Raw genomic sequence first — 15,333 nt, 5'->3', positions numbered from 1 at the left:
CCTCCGCACACACACGCAGCCCACCAACCCCGCCTCCCACACCGCCCACATCGCCAACTGCGCCTTCAACACGCTGTTCATGGGGGAGCTGGTCATCCCCGACTGGGACATGTTCCACAGCCAGCACGTCAAGGCCCTGCTCCACGCCACCGCCCGCGCCGTCAGCGGTGAGCCGGCGCCACCCTGCCGCTGCCAGCCACCTGCCGTCCGGCCAGCTAGGCGCTTCCACCCTGCCTCCCCGGCCCGCCAACCGTTCCCTGTGTTCCTCCGGGGACCACCCGCCGCGCCGCAGGCGGCCCCGTCTACGTGTCTGACCGCCCAGGCCGCCACGACTGCGGCCTGCTGCGCCGCCTGGTGCTGCCCGACGGCGGCGTGCTGCGCTGCCGCCTGCCGGGCCGCCCCACCGTCGACTGCCTGTTTGCCGATGTCAGCCGGGACGGTGCCACCGCGCTTAAGGTGGGTGCATGGCGTGAGTGTGGGTGTGGTGGTGCGGTGTGCACGTGTTTGTGCACCAAGGTGGGCTGGTGTGTGGGTGTGTGGTCGGCCAGCTGGGCATAGGGTGGCCTGGACCTCGCCCTGTACTTGCACACCCAGGCAGCGTCCCAGAGATCCTGCCACACCCCACCTCCCCGTCCCCTTGCTGCGCTGTATGCCCTGATCTGGCACCCCTGCCACACTCCCACTCCCACACCTCCGCACCTCTGCGCACCGCGCACCCGTCCCGGCGCAGGTGTGGAACGCCAACGCCTACACAGCCGTGGTAGCTGTGTTCAACGTCCAAGGCTCCGCCTTTGACCGCTCCCTGCGCCGCTTCCACACGCACGACGAGCAGCCGCTGGCGCTGGCCGCCGAAGTGGGCGCCGCCGACGTGCCGCCGCTGGCGGGGCAGGCTGGCGTGGAGCTGTTCGCGGCGTATGCCGACGGCAGCGGGGAGCTGGTGCTGCTGGCGCCCGGGGAGCGGCTGCGCGTGGGCGTGGCGGGCGGCGGCGGCTGCGACGTGGTCACGCTCAGCCCGGTGGCGGCGGCGGGTGGCGTCCAGGTGGCGCCCATCGGGCTGGTGGGCATGCTCAATGCTGGAGGAGCGGTGCTAAGGTGGGGCGCGTGTGGGAGTGTGTGGTGGGGAGACGGAGTGTGTAGCGGTGGGGAGACGGGGGTGGAGGGGGCAGGCCAGAGAGGGGCTGAAGGCAGTCTTGCGTCTCAGCCTGCATGCCTCCCTGCACGTTTTCGGCTGCGCCGTCGTCGACTGCTCACACCGCCACGCCGTGCCTGCCCCGCGTCCCTCGCAGCTGCACCCTGTCGGGCGGCCACTCCGACGACGGCTTTGAGGTGCAGCCGGTGCGGGCGGCGCTGCAGCTGCGCGGCGCCGGAGACGTGCTGTGCTACACGTCGCACCAGCCGATCAGCGTGAGCGTGGAGGGGCAGGAGGCGCCCTTCTCCTACGACGCAGACGAGGCCACGCTGCGCTTTGAGCTGCCTGCGGGCGCAGCCGCGAGCGCTGCCAAGCACGTGACGGTGCAGTTCTAGGCCCCGCCACCCCGCATGTATCAACTGTGTACCTGCCCCTGGGCTGCTCCCGCGGTGCAAATGCGCCGGGGGGGCAGCGCCCTCTTCAAACTCTGCTGCTGTGTCACGCAGCTTGCCTGATATTCTCCGTCTATATGCTATGCTGCACCTGATTCTTTTGCTTGATGCTTCACGCATGTATGCCTTGCCAGCCTGGAAGCAAATCATTCTGCCGTCGTGCAGCCATGCCCGGCGGCGGGAAACTAAGGGAAGCAGCGCTGGGCAAGACCTGATGCACCTTTAGGGCGGCTGCGCCACAGGGTCACACCAGCGTGGGCCGGCCGCTGTGGTGTGCGCCGTCTGCCTCGTCCCCCGGCTGCCGTGCCTCCCCCGTCAAGTGCCCAAACGTGCGCCGCCAAAACTGCTCCGCCTCCTTGTGCGTGCGGATGTCCCACAGCGGGTGCCGCTTCTCCGCCTCTGCTTGCAGCACCTGCATCCGCAGCAGGAGCGGCGGCAGGGTGAGAGGGCTGCACGCACCGCTGTGTGGGTGTGTGCTCAGCAAAGGGCGGCAGGGAGGGGGGCTCCCGTGGCAGGCGCCCCACCCCAAGGCGCCCGCACCTCGTCCTTGAATTTGGTCTTCTTCTTGAGGCAGTCTATGAACTCCGTCCACTTGGAGGAGCAGTCGTCCACTCTTCCATTGATGTAGTACTGCTGCAGCTGGTAGCCAGGTGCTGCAGCGCATCGCGGCAGCGGGCCACACGCGGTGAGGGCGGGGCAGTGGCGGGAACGGGCGGCGGCCGGGCGGGCGGCGGTGCCAAACACGCGGCGGTCGTGCCGGGCTGCCTCTACTCACAGTAGCAAAACCACAGCGCGTCAAACTTGGGGACGCAGCTGTCCTTATTCTCCTGCCCAACTTTCAGCGTGTCACTGCCGCTGGTGGACGGTGCGTCGTCGAGTGACTGCGGTTGTGTCATGCTGCTGGCAGGTGTGTCAACGCTGCTGAGCTCCTCCTCTGCCGGCATGGTGATGATGCTGCGGCAGGCGGCCCTTGCAGGGTAACGTTGCTATGTGCAGTCGGCAGGTCTTGCGGCAATGGAGTAGGGTCTAGGCAAGGGTGGTCGATAGGTCGAGCCAACTGCGCAGTCACGCCGAGCTGGCTGATTCTTCGGGCAGCCCAGGGCTGAGCCCTTGGATCGCTCGGCAGGTTCAACAACAGCCCTTCTCGATCCATACCATCGCATTTATGCATTGACCAGAGGAATTGGTGCTGTAAGGAAGTCGGTCGAGGTTCACCTCTGCTCCAGAGGTGGGCTGTCGCTTAGCCGTGTGCTGGGCTGATGAGTGACCGCTTGCAGGAAACTCGCAGAGGCAGCGCGCGATCTCTGCATCGCAGCTCCTCTGCACACGCTGCCGCCACTTCGGGCGGTCGGCGAGGCGCTACTGCTCCTTCCAACTCTCGTGTGCCTGCCGCTGCCAGGGCGATGCAGACTCTCAGTAGCCAGGACACAGGCTCTGCTACCCAAGTGGCAGTCGGCGAAAGCTGCCCTGGCGACGCATGGAGGCCGCCGCCGCCACGGCTGGCACTGTTGCCGGCAGTCGCAAGCAGCCCCCAGCGGTCCGCACCTGTGGAGGACCAGGAGGGCGCAGCTGGCATGGCAGGCACAGAACTGGGGAGCCTCGTATCGGCAGGTGATGACCCTTGCCAGCCCAGCCCTCTTGTGCTTTCACTGTGTGGCTGACACAACCTGCGCGCCACATGCCGCAGGAGATGGCGCGGCGCGGCAGCACCTGGCGGCCGTGGCGCTGCCCCGCAAGGCCGGCGCGATGGCCTGCAGCAGCAGCTCAGAATCGCTGTCCCCTTCGACTCCTGCCGCCGAGGACGCGGCTGCCGCTGCCTGCCCTCCCATTCCAGCACCAGCCAGAAGCCGATCGTGCGCCTACATCACGCTGCTCACCAGGCAAGCAACCTCCATCGACTCTCTGGCTGGCTGGTGCACCCACCATGGACCCTTCGAGACCTGCCATGTCGCGGTGCTGCCTCGCCTGCTCCGTGCAGGGACAGCTACCTGATGGGTGTGCAGGCGCTGGCGCGCAGCCTGCTGGCGGCCCAGGCACAGCACCCCCTGCTCGTCATGTACACCCCAGACAGCCTGTCGCTGGAAGCGGTGGCGGCGCTGCAGCTGGAGGCCTGCCAGCTGCTGCCAGTCGAGCGCTATGTGCCCGCCGGTGAGGTGTTGCTGGCATTGTGATGAGCCAGGCGCAGCGCCGGTCTGCAGCCCTGCCTGACGGCCCGCAAACGCTAAGCGAAGCCTGCCGGCCGGCCCCGTGTGTTGCAACACGCTGCCTTGTGTGCCCAGCGGCACTTCTGCTAGGCTGCTGCCCGGTGTGCTAATAGGACAGGCCTTCATCGGGTACAGGCTGCCCCTGGCTGGGTGTGCAGTGTGTCAGCAGAGCAAGGGCTTAGGACCACAGCAAACGGGCGTGGGCAGGCATGCAGGCAGCGCATGCAGGCAGGCAGCCCCGACCCAGATTCCCTGGCAGGGCATTGCGCTGAGTGGACGCACCTGCTGCTGCCCTTGCAGGCCACCACGATGCTGGGCAGTACAAGCTGCAGGTAGCAGCTTGCTCTGCGGTGCAACTGAGCTCCTTGCCTGGTGCCTGGGGCAGGCGTAAGCTGACCAGCTGACCAGCTGACCAGCTGACCAGAGCTGTTGCTTCCCCCCATACCAGCTTCTGTTGCTTCCCCCCTGGCTGTGCAGCTGTATGGCGAGTGCTGGAACAAGCTGCGGATATGGGAGCTGGAGGAGCAGTACGAAAGGTGCGGGCACGACTGTACTGCACACCAGCTGGCACACTCAAAATCAGGTGCTGCCCTCTGGACCCCTGCCACGTCATCCTGCTGCTTGGCCACAGATTGACCCACCATTTAGGAGTGCTGCCTGCCACGCATCTGCCCGCCACCCCGCCCCTGCAGGCTGGCCTACCTCGATGCCGACATGCTGGTGCTGAGGAACATCGATCACCTGTTTGCCCTGCCGCCGGGCTTCTATGCTGGTGAGGCGGCATCCAATCTATGGGACCCATGCAGTGCCTGGGGCAGGCAGCACCTGCACTCGCACTCGCCCAGCTGCTGCCCCGGCTCGCGCCTGCAGCTCCAGACTGCACGGCCGGGCGGCAGTCGCAGGCGGAGCGCGACGCGTGCCCGCTGTTCTCCCCAGAGCGACCACACTACTTCAACGCAGGTGGGTGGCATGCGGCCTGGTCCTGATTCTGACAGTGAGGTATGTGTGGCTGCCACACACAGCTCTGGTGCAAGTCGTGCACACAGTGTTGAACGGCAGCCGCTGCCCCGGCAGGCTTCTTCCTCGTGACGCCCTCACGTGCCGAGCTGGCACGGTTTCAGTCGCTGCTGGCGGCTGGGGCTGTGCGCATCGGAGGCTACGCGGAGCAGGACCTGCTGAACGAGGTGTACAAGGCAAGAGCGCTGCCTGGGCTCGAGAACTCACAGCAGCTGGGGAGGGGTGGCGGTGATGCAACAACGCAGCAGATGCAGCAAGTCAATGCAGCGCCCATGCGCTGCTGCCCGGAGGCTGCACGGCTCACGCCAGGAGTTCAGTGCTCCGCAGGACACTTGGAGGCCGCTGCCGCACACCTTCAACGCGCAGAAGGGCATCCGCCGCCACCACCCGCAGCTGTGGCGCCAGCACTGGCACGCCGTGGCCGTCGTTCACTACACGGATGCCAAGCCCTGGCAGGAGGGCCACTCGGATCACGCAGAGTATCAAGATTTGGTGCAGCTGTGGTGGCGGGTCTTCCACTCTGGGCGCCCAGCCCTGACCGGCGGCAGTGCGGCCCGGGGCCCGCCACCGCCAGCCCCCAGCGCCTGATGCTGCCGACGCGGCGGGGGCCTGTGACTGGCTAGCATTGCAGCTGAGCTGGCGCGTTCACATGTCCGCCCGCATGTTGACTAGAGTCTGCATGAATGACAGTGTAATGACCTGGTGCAAGAAAGGACATGACAACACAAGTGCGAGGTTCTAGATGCTGGGAGTACACTGCAGTGTGCGGCGGCCAATCTTTAGCAGATGCCAAAGGATCTAGGCGACCGCTGGCTCTGTCCGTGCTGCTGCCGGCGCCGCCGCTCCCAGGCCGCCGCCGTCCATGTCGGTCGCCGCCTGAGCGCCCAGGTCCCCACAGGCGGTGAACAACAGCAGGGCGGCTGCCGACAGGCTGCAGGCCACCGCCCCGCCCAGGAAGCAGCCGATGCCCCCCAGGCCGCGCCGCGCTGTCAGGTCGGACAGGCGGCCCGCCAGGGAGCTGGACGCCGCCAGCACCAGGCCTGCACCGGAGGCGCCAGGTAGGGTGAAGATGAGCAGCGGAGCAGCAGCAGTCAGCCCCTCTGCGGCAGCACTCAGCCCCTCTGTGCTGTGCGGCGTCCTGGCAGCGCAGTCCTAGCCGCTCAGCGCACCCAGCAGCAGGTCGGTGAGGGACCAGGCGGTACCGCTGACCCTGCCCAGGCCCGGCACCGGGCGGGAGGGGATGTAGGAGGCCAGCATGCCCAGGAACACGCCATGAGTCAGCGCCATGTGGCAACCCAGCAGCACAGCGGCCGCCAGCATGCCTACGTGGCAGCAGCGGGGGCGGGGCGCACGCGCTAGACACCTGGCCATCCTTCCGCGACTCACCCACAACAAGCTGTGGCTGCTGCTGAGCTGCGCAGCCAGCCAGACACCCACCTGCCGCCGAGGGCCAGAAGGCGAAGCAGCAGTCTGCAGCGACGAGCGCCCCCAGCCCCGCCAGCAGCACAGAGTTGCGGGCCGCCACGCCGGCCTTGGCTCGCATCCCTGCGGGCGCCGCCAGCGCCCCCTGCGTCACCATTGCCACCGGGATCAGCCACGGCAGGCTGCCACTGCCCGCCACCTGGGGGAGGAGACGCAGGGAGGCCAGGAAGAAGGCAGCCAACGTGTGAATGGCAGCAACGCATGCATCAGTGCGAGTGCTGCGGCAAGACTCGACGTGATGAGAAGCAAGCAAGAGGGGGACCTCCCGTGCCGGCCCCCAGCACTCCCGTTCAGGGCAGCTCTCTCCCAGCAGCGCACACAGCAGCGCACCATACCTCCTTGGCCCTCAGAACCGCAAAGCCGGCGTCAAAGCGCGCCATGTAGAGGAGCGCCACCGTGGCCAGCGCCTGCCAGTAGGCGGGGCGCAGCGCGCCCAGCAGCGCACGGGCCCTGCCCAGCGGGCCCAGCGCCGCCGCCTTATCGCCGCCGCCGCCAGCCTCGGCGCAGCCTGCCGGGCCTGCCACGCTGGCTGGCCCCGCCCCGCCGACATGCTGCCCTGCGCGGCTGCCGCTGCTGCTGCCAAACGCGGCCACCAGCAGCGCCAGCGCCAGCGCAGCAGGAACGGTTGAGAGCGCAAAGGTGAGCGGATAGTTGCGGCGCGTGAGCCTGAGGGCTGCGCCGGCGGCCAGCGCGCCGCCCAGCGCGCCCAGCGTGGCCAGCGACTGGCGCAGGCCAAAGGCGGCGGCGGGGCTGTCGCCGGATGCGGCGGCCAGCTCTCCGATGAGCGCCTTGGACGGCGCCTCGCGCACGCCCTTTGCGAGGCGATCAAAGATCTGCGGGCAGGCACGTGGGCGGATATTGTGACCGATCTGGAGGGCTGGAGGTGCCGGCAGAGGCAGCCAGCCACACGTGGTACCCACTACATGTGGTGGCTGGCAATGGGAGGCCAGCGGGCACCCCGACCAGGTCAGCACAGCAAACCCACAGTGTGGGGCCCGCACGCCTGCCCCGGCACCCCAACACCGCAACTGCAATCCACATCCGACGAGCTTGCCAGCCCCACCTTGGCAAAGGCTATCCAGTAGAGGCAGGAGGTGGCGCCCAGGGCCGCATGCACCGCCCCGCATGCCGCATACATTGGCTTGTTGGCCGCGGTCAGCGCCGCGCCCAGCAGCACCATGCGAGCCGGGGACGCCAGGTCGGCCAGGGCGCCGCTGACGCCGGCAGACGCCTTGGCCAGAAGCTGCGCCGCTCCCTGAAGATTGCCTATCTGCGGCGAGAGGTGGGTGAGCAGGTGTGCGCAGGTGCATGACTAGGTTGTGGTGGTAGTGTGGTGGTGATGTGGGAAGCTGGGTGGTCGTGCCGCACACCCTGCAGCAGCAGCCGCACATGACACAATGTTCACCCCCAGGGCTCACGCTGGTGCGGCTGAGGTGCAGCTCATCGGCCAGGTAGACAGGGAGGTAAGTCTCGTGGATCAGGGTGGCCACCGAACCCAACATCTGGGCTGCACAGGGGGTGGGGCCACTCCGCTGGCGATCGTGAGCAGGCGCTGCCTCCACCGGCGGCACCAGCGGCATTGTGCAGGGCAGGCGGCCCCACCGATTGCCTGGCGCAGCACCCCCGCACCTGCGCAGAGCGCCAGCAGCTTTGAGTTGGCCTGCGGGTCGCTGAAGGGAGTCAGCAGGGCCGCCAGGCTCTGCCTGTGCCGCCTCTCTGGATCCGCAGCAACCTTGCCGCCGGAAGCGGCGTCGGCGGGCACAGCGGCAGCTGCTGCTGCACGTCGGCGCCGGAGCCCGCACACCCTGCGCAGCCTTCCATGAAGCAGGTGCGGCAGGCAGGGTCGAGAGAGCAGGTGCGGGTGCGGCGCGGCTGCCTGCAGCGTAGGGTTTGCTGCAGCCAACCATCGGCGGGCGCCCAAGGCCCGAGGACCTGCTGCACAGCGTGCCAGGCTTCCCTCCATTGGCAATCTGATGCACGTCTCTCAACTCAACGCACTGATGGATGTTTCTCGATCGAAATCCACACTTCTTGGGATAATGAGAGCTGCCAAGAAGAAAGTGGGTGTGCTTGTCAAGCAAGTCAGCGCCCACCCTACATTGTTTTGCTCCAATCACACCCATGATGAAGTGCCAAGGCGTCAGAGGGACGCACCCTGCCCTGGGCACCATGCGGCTGCGGTGCTCGCCCACCAAACCAACCCTGGCTCTGCGCAGCCCAGGCAGGCCGGCCTCGCGGCGCAAGCGCTGCCAGCCTGCCTGCGTGGCGGAGCCGGCGCATCGCAGCAAGGGTCCCAGCGCCCCCAGCCACCAGGCCGAGCCAGGTGGGGTCGTCGGCGCCGCCTGCCGTCCGCCGCACGCTCCTCGGCTGCCAAACCCTGTGCCAGGCCTGCTGCACGAGTGTGTGGTGGTGTCGCTGCCTTCACTGCCGTGCTGCTCACTCCCTTGAATTGGTTTCCGCTGGGTGCAGCCAAGCTGCCCGAGCCGCACGCTGCTGCTGGACCGGTGATTAGGTCCGGGCCGCCCGTGCCCAGTCACGTGCCCGCCCCCTACCGGACGCCCATGCAATTCCCTCGGGCGTTTCCTGGAGCACTGCCGATGCTGCCGTAACCGTCTCGCTGCCGCAGGTCGCCCTACGCCTCCCCCGCCGCCGCCGCCGCCGGCAGGACGCTGTGGGACAACTGGGCCGTCGCCGTGGGGCGCTACGGCGGCCGCCCCTGCATCGGGCGCCGCGTGGGCGCCAGCTACGAGTACATGAGCTTCCAGGCAAGGGTGCCTTTGCAGTACCAGGACCATGGGCAACAGTGCTGGGCAGCTGCCCCACAGCTAGCACAGCACAGGATCAACCAGGAACGGCCATGCTTGTGATGTGCACGACGGCCTGCTGGGGTGCCAGCCACCCTGACCGGCAAGGGGGTGCCCGCCCCCCTCCCCCGTCCGAGGTGCAGGAGGCGGGGGAGATGGTGGATGCGGTGGCGGGGGCCATGGCGCATGTGGGTGTGGCCCCTCACGGGCGCGCCGCCATGTTTGGAGCCAACTCGCCTGAGCTGATGATTGCCCTCCAGGCAGGGAACCGTGGCACACAGTGTCAGCCAGCTGTGCACGCATGGGTTTGAAGAGGCTGTACATGGCTGGGAGCGTGTGATTCCAGCTTGCCTCTGTCCTGCCGTTCCCTATGCCCGCTCTCACCCTGGGCGCTGCCTGCAGGCCTGCAACCGCAGCACTGTGTACTGCGTGCCGCTGTACGATGTGCTGGGAGACCACAGCGTGGAGTACATCATCGAGCACAGCGGTACGCTACGCTGCACTGTGCTGTGTTATGCGCATGCTGTGCTATGCTGTGCTGTGCTGTGCTGTGCACATGCTGTGGTTAGGATAGGAGGAGGCTGTCCAGGAGGATAGGAGGAGGAGGTCTGTTTGCCAAGGCCACCAACATATCAAGAGGCCCCGCGCCGCTGCAGAGTCCACCATCGTGTTTGTGGCTGCCGGCAAGCTGGCGGTGCTGGCCCGGGCGCTAGGGGAGGTGGTGCTGCCGGTGCAAGTGAGGGACGTGGTGGTGTGGGGCCCGCTGGAGGGCGCAGCGTCCGCAGCCGCAGCAGAGGTGAGCAGGGGGAAGCTGCTGGCGGTCTACCCATCTGGTTTTGCCGCCAATCGTGCTGCCACGGCCGCCGTGTGTTCAGCCTGCTCCCCTGTGTGGGTGGATCCTCCTCCTGCCAGGTAACCTGGATCTGTACTGCCACCTGCAGGAGATCCGCGCCTGTGGGGTGCGGGTGCATCGCTTCCAAGAGTTTGCGGAGCTGGGCAGGGAGCACCCCTCGCCGCCAGGTCAGCCTAGCATGAGGCACCCCTCGCCCCCGCAGCCGCGATGGCCGAATGTGGCGACACGGCTGAGTCATGAGGCGCCTGCTCCCCACACACAGACGCATGCACGTCACCCCCAACTGCACACCACCTCCGTTGCCACTCCCCCGCCTGCCTGCCTGCCTGGTGCAGCACCCCCCAGCAGCGACGACATCTGCACCATCATGTACACCAGCGGTACAACGGGGGTGCCCAAGGGCGTGCTGCTCACCCACCGCACGCTGGCCACCGCCGTCGCCTCGCTGGCCCACTGGATGGGCTGCGTGGGGCTGGATATTGGCAGGGACCACGGCGACAGATACCTGTCCTTCCTTCCCCTGGCACACATCTATGGCAGGTCCGGCGGCCGTCACGTATGTGCCTGGCTGTTACCGTGGCTGTGCATGTGTGTGGCTGCGCGGCTGCGGCATGTGTGTGGCTGCGCGGCTGTGGCAACCAAGCCGATCTCGGCCACGCCTCTGCTGCAGGTGCGTGGAGGAGGCGTTTCTGAGCATGGGCGCCTGCATTGCCTACTGGAGCGGGGAGGCCAAGGGGCTGCCCGCCGACATCCGCGCCAGCCAGCCCGCCATCTTCTGCTCGGTGCCGCGCGTGTTTCAGCGCTTTGAGGCCACCACACTGGACAAGGTAGGCAGCACACTTGTGCATGGTCCCAGGCGTAGCAGTCACCCGGGTATGATACGCCGCGTGAGCAGACCTGGGGCATGGTGGCTGCCCGTATGTGCGTGTGTGTATGCGTGTGTGTGTGCGTGTGTGTGTGTGTGTGTGTGTGCGTGTGTGTGTGTGGCTGGCAGAGGGACGCTGTGCTCCCTGCATTGCCAAGGCCACGAGCTGGTGTTGTCGTGCCGTGTGTGGCTGCCTTGTGTGCTGACCTGGCGGGCGTGCCCGCTGGCCTCCCGCCCTGCCATGGCCCCGCAGATCAGCAAGGCTGGCAAGGCACAGCAAGCGCTGTTCCACACAGCATTCAACCTCAAGCTGGCCGCTCTCAAGGCGGGAGCGCCCTGGGACAAGGTAGGCGGGCAGCTGGTGGCGCGGGCCTGGGGTCCTCATGCCTTTGCTGGCGCCACCGACCATGCACTGCCCCTCTTGACGGCAGGGTACAGCCATGCCTGGGTCAGCCTGCGGCCCCTGGCGCTCGCCTGCCAACCACACTGCCCTGCCCCGATGCGCTGCCCCTCCTGCAGCTGGCGTCGGCGGTGTTTGACAGGCTTGTGTTCAGGGACATAAGCAGGGGCATGCTGGGAGACCAGATCAAGCTCATCTCCTCAGGTCGGCCGCACGCGCTACCCAGCTGCATGCGGGAACCGGCCTACACGCCCAAGGGTCAGCCAGCCAGCCAGCCAGCCAGCCAGCCAGCCAGCCAGCCAGGCAGGCGGCTGAAACCCCTACTCGAAACAGCAGCTGCCTCCGCTGACGTCCTTGCCACCCCGCGGCTGGCTGCCTGTGCAGGCGGCGCGCCGCTGGCCAGGCATGTGGAGGAGTTCATGCGGGTGTGCGGCTGCGCCAAGTTTGTGCAGGGCTATGGGCTGACGGAGACGTGCGGCGCCACCTTTGTGAGCGACCCCGACCGGCCGGTGAGACACAGAAGGAGGGGTGCACGGCAGAGGCGAGCGCGCCGGCAGCGGCCCCAGGCCGCTGCTGCCGAGCCGCTGCCTTTGCTCTGCTCGCCTGCCCCGCCCCAGCTGCCTTCGGCACGCATTGCACCCGCCCGCCAGCCCGCCGCACCTGCCTGACTGCCCTGCCCCGCCTGCTACTCAACACATACAGGACCAGCTGTACACCGTGGGCCCGCCTCAGCCCGCCTATGAGCTGCGCCTGGAGGCGGTGCCTGACATGGAGTGTGACCCTCTGGGGATTCCGCCGCGCGGGGAGGTGCTGGTGCGGGGTGAGGGCGTCTTTGTCGGGTACCACAAGGATGAGGTGAGGTCTGAGTACTGCGCCGTGTTGTGACCCGCGTCGTGCCGTTGATGGGATGTATGCTGTGCTGTGCTGCTCCTTGCTGGCATGAGCCGGAAGCTGCCGAGGCGGCAGAGCGGCACGCTGGGGCCTGGCCGCCCATGCTCGACGGTTGCCCAGTTCGTAGCGCGGATGTGCGTGGGTGTGCAGGACGAGACGCGAAAGGCGGTGGATGCAGAGGGCTGGTTCCACACGGGCGATGTGGGGGAGGTGACCCCTGGCGGCGCGCTGCGCATCATTGACCGGGTGAGCTGGGGTTGCCATGGGTGCCTGGATGGGTGGGTGGGTGGGTGGGTGGATGGATGGTAGGTGCGGCAGCGCCTTATTGGAGTGCGAGGGGTGCCGTGCCGCGCTCTTCCCTGCCTTGCCCCGCCGCGCCGTCAGCCTGGGCCGCCCTCTGCCCTGCCGCAGAAGAAGAACCTGTTCAAGCTGAGCCAGGGGGAGTACATTGCTGTGGAGAAGATAGAGGGCGTGCTGGAGGATAGCGAACTGGTGGGCCAGGTGGGCGCTGCTGCTGGCGCTGCTGCCAGGCTGCCCTGCTCCACGCAGCTGCAGCAGCCTGGCCACTCCACCAGACCACGCTGCTGACTGTGCCACACGGTGGAGGCAGCATCCAGCACTCTGCCTGCGCGCCTGCCTGCCCCCCACCCCCGCAGGTCTGGGTGCACGGCTCGCACTATGAGAGCTGCCTGGTTGCGGTGGTGGTGCCCGCGCGCCGGAGGCTGGAGGTGAGCTGTCGCCAGCTGGCGCCCATGCGCCCTCCCTGCGATTTGAGACATCCCAGCATGGCAGGCTGCCATGAAGCACGATCACAGCGGCCTGCTGGGCCGTGTGTTCTAAGCTGTGCGTGCTTGGCGCTGGCACCTTGCGTGTAGGCGTGGGCGCGGGAGCAGGGCATTGAGGGCGCCTACTGCGACCTGTGCCGGGACAGCCAGGTCAGGCGCATGCTGCAGCACGAGCTGGAGGCAGTCGGCAGGAAGGGCGGCCTCAAGGTGGGCTCGGAATGCAGGAGCCAGGGAGGGCTAAGGTCTCTGCTATGGCTTACCGTAGCAGAGACATGCTCGAATAGCCTGCCAAGCCTGCTGGCTGGCATCCAACCCTTTGCCTGTTCTCGCCCGCCCCACCGAGCCCTCTGCCCTTTCCTTCCCGAAGGCCTTTGAGCTCCCCAAGGCGATCCACGTGGAGGAGGAGCCCTTCAGCGTGGCAAACGACCTGCTGACGCCCACCTTTGAGCTGCGGCGCCAGCAGCTGCTCAAGAGGTACAGCGGCGTTGTGGATGGGCTGTACGAGAGCATGAAGAGCCGGGCGGCGGGGCCGCGCTGAGCACAGGCCGGGTTCATGATGCATGCAGCGCATGTTCCGGGCGGACAGCGAGGCTGCCAGCGCGCCCAGCATGTTGGCAAGTCCCCACTAGCGGCAGAACCATATAGTGTTGATGCACTGGCTCTCATTTCCCATTATTCTTGCGCCGGCCTGTCATCAGGCCAGCATTGCTAGCGACGGTAGAATTGCGTTGCATTGCCACATTTCACATGGATTGTTGTTGCATTAGGCACATGTTAGGAGCCAGGCTCTGCCTGTGCACACTTTCAACCTTGCAGTCTGGGGTGGAGGGTAGGGCAAAAAAACAGGATGGCAGCGCCGGTCAAGAGGGATGTTTTGGCGCCAGCACAGCGCCATCCCTCTGCCACGTTCGTCAGCACACAGCAGCAATGTTGATAACGGCAAGGAGCAAAAATTAACACAATTCTCGCAGAGAAGTCACGGGGTGGGAAAGGCATTCAAGGCAGTGTGGTGGAGGACAAGAGACGGGTGAGCCCAGGATGATGAAACGAAAGAGACGGGTGGCCCTAATGGACGATGGACGGGAACCGATGGTGACATGCGACGAACGACAACCAGCAAGAGACCAACCTAACAGCCGGGGATCCATCAACAGCCTCAACAGCCCTGCTGGCAAAAAGGTGGAGACAGCAGGCCGCCTCTGCTGCTGGAGGAGTGCAGAGGCCTACCCGCACGCACATGCCACGCGGCACTGCTGCCCACGGCACGGGCTAACCCACTGCCTCCTCAAGTCAGATGGTCGCATAGATCACATCACAGTGCAGCTGCACCCTCCAGCAGCCTTGCTCTGAGCAGCGTTTGCCTTGATCTCTCCTGCAGCAAATGCACAACAGACCAGCCAGGCATGGTGTCAGTGCAGGGGCGTTCGATGGCTGGCCAGCCAGCACGCAAAGCACAGCCAGCCAACCACGGCGAGCGTGCCGAGAATGCCCTGCGCTTGGCCCCTGCACAGCGCCCGCACCCACCTGACGCCTCAATCGCCTCCAGCATCTCAACCACCGCCCGCGCGGTGGGCCTCAGCTGCGCGCTCCCCTTCCAGCACGCATTGATGGCATCTTGTACAGACGGAGGGACCGTGGCCAGCATGGGCGGCCGGTAGCCGTCGGCCACCTGCGGGCATTGGGGGCGGCGCGGGTAGACCTTGAGTGCATGCCTGGTGCAACATAGGGCAGCGGCCAGCAAGGTGCGCATCCAGGGCCTGTGCAGCCTCGGCCCATCAAGCACGGGCCATGCATCCACCCACCCAACCACCCCGCCAGCCACAGCTGCCCAGCCTCAGCTGCCCAGCCCAACAGCCCGCCAGCCGCGGCCACAGCATTCCTCGCAGCCTGCCCGGCCACCCCGCCACCACCCTGGCGTCGCCCCGCCATCCTCCCACCTTGGCCGCATACAGCTCCAGGTGCGACTCGTCGCCGTTGAGCAGGATCTGGACGGTGGGGATGGTGCGGTTGAACAGGTTGTACATGCACATGCCCAGGGAGAAGATGTCGGCCTGCGCATCGTACTGCTGGTTGCGCGACACCTGCGGGGCGGTACGGGCGGGAGGGCGCACGCCAGGGCTTGGGCGTGTGCGCTCGGTGCGTGCATGTGTGTGCGTGGGAAGCGTGCCAATGGTTGGCTGCAACGTGCGTGTGTGTGACAGGTGGTGGCGGCGAGCGGGGCGGCACGACGGTCGGCAGCAGCAGCAGCAGCAGGGAGCAGCGACGGGGAGCCGAGGCGCCGACGAATCGCCCCCGTTCTGCTGTGCCGCAGCGCTGCCGGGGCGCCCCGCTGCGCACTTGACACCCCTTTCCTCCGGCCCCCGGGCTGCTGTCCCTCCCCCCCCACCTCTCACCTCTGGCGCCATGTACCCAAAGCTGCCGGTCTTGCCGGTGAGCGCGCGGTGCGACACC

The 15,333-nt window shown here is 67.2% G+C and overlaps 5 protein-coding genes across 5 annotated transcripts in view; 3 read left to right on the top strand and 2 right to left on the bottom strand.

The window, feature by feature from the left end:
• CHLNCDRAFT_19847 (hypothetical protein) overlaps positions 1 to 1,524 on the top strand; it is a gene marked incomplete at both ends in the record, with an annotated part of 5,260 nt that extends 3,736 nt beyond the window's left edge. The window contains 4 exons of the mRNA XM_005850882.1: positions 20 to 167; positions 293 to 456; positions 731 to 1,116; positions 1,287 to 1,524. Of these exons, the coding sequence (XP_005850944.1) occupies positions 20 to 167; positions 293 to 456; positions 731 to 1,116; positions 1,287 to 1,524 (936 nt within the window). The remainder of the gene's footprint in view (positions 1 to 19; positions 168 to 292; positions 457 to 730; positions 1,117 to 1,286) is intronic.
• A 301-nt stretch (positions 1,525 to 1,825) lies between these two features.
• CHLNCDRAFT_140692 (hypothetical protein) lies at positions 1,826 to 2,525 on the bottom strand (the record flags this gene model as incomplete). The annotated part of the gene is made up of 3 exons (XM_005850601.1): positions 1,826 to 1,993; positions 2,122 to 2,234; positions 2,357 to 2,525. The coding sequence occupies 3 exons, from the start codon at positions 2,523 to 2,525 to the stop codon at positions 1,826 to 1,828; spliced, it is 450 nt and encodes a 149-aa protein (XP_005850663.1).
• Positions 2,526 to 3,259: 734 nt separating this feature from the next.
• On the top strand, positions 3,260 to 5,390 carry CHLNCDRAFT_140691 (hypothetical protein; the record flags this gene model as incomplete). The annotated part of the gene is made up of 8 exons (XM_005850881.1): positions 3,260 to 3,300; positions 3,560 to 3,729; positions 4,086 to 4,117; positions 4,263 to 4,321; positions 4,478 to 4,557; positions 4,656 to 4,745; positions 4,860 to 4,971; positions 5,093 to 5,390. The coding sequence occupies 8 exons, from the start codon at positions 3,260 to 3,262 to the stop codon at positions 5,388 to 5,390; spliced, it is 882 nt and encodes a 293-aa protein (XP_005850943.1).
• A 210-nt stretch (positions 5,391 to 5,600) lies between these two features.
• Positions 5,601 to 8,105, bottom strand: CHLNCDRAFT_140690 (hypothetical protein; the record flags this gene model as incomplete). Its single annotated transcript, XM_005850600.1, has 8 exons — positions 5,601 to 5,842; positions 5,972 to 6,124; positions 6,240 to 6,423; positions 6,620 to 7,117; positions 7,348 to 7,554; positions 7,703 to 7,791; positions 7,914 to 7,954; positions 8,047 to 8,105. The coding sequence occupies 8 exons, from the start codon at positions 8,103 to 8,105 to the stop codon at positions 5,601 to 5,603; spliced, it is 1,473 nt and encodes a 490-aa protein (XP_005850662.1).
• Positions 8,106 to 9,228: 1,123 nt separating this feature from the next.
• Positions 9,229 to 13,668, top strand: CHLNCDRAFT_29855 (hypothetical protein). The gene is made up of 15 exons (XM_005850880.1): positions 9,229 to 9,368; positions 9,505 to 9,597; positions 9,728 to 9,836; positions 10,033 to 10,108; positions 10,277 to 10,481; positions 10,612 to 10,768; positions 11,060 to 11,152; positions 11,326 to 11,410; positions 11,591 to 11,715; positions 11,909 to 12,061; positions 12,248 to 12,343; positions 12,509 to 12,598; positions 12,754 to 12,825; positions 12,973 to 13,089; positions 13,250 to 13,668. The coding sequence occupies exons 1-15, from the start codon at positions 9,244 to 9,246 to the stop codon at positions 13,418 to 13,420; spliced, it is 1,767 nt and encodes a 588-aa protein (XP_005850942.1). The 5' UTR covers positions 9,229 to 9,243; the 3' UTR covers positions 13,421 to 13,668.
• The last annotated feature ends 1,665 nt before the right edge of the window (positions 13,669 to 15,333 follow it).

The sequence above is a fragment of the Chlorella variabilis genome (assembly GCF_000147415.1).
Source record: "Chlorella variabilis unplaced genomic scaffold CHLNCscaffold_3, whole genome shotgun sequence".
NCBI classification, from domain to species: Eukaryota; Viridiplantae; Chlorophyta; class Trebouxiophyceae; order Chlorellales; family Chlorellaceae; genus Chlorella; species Chlorella variabilis.
This window is presented reverse-complemented; position numbering and strand designations above follow the sequence as displayed.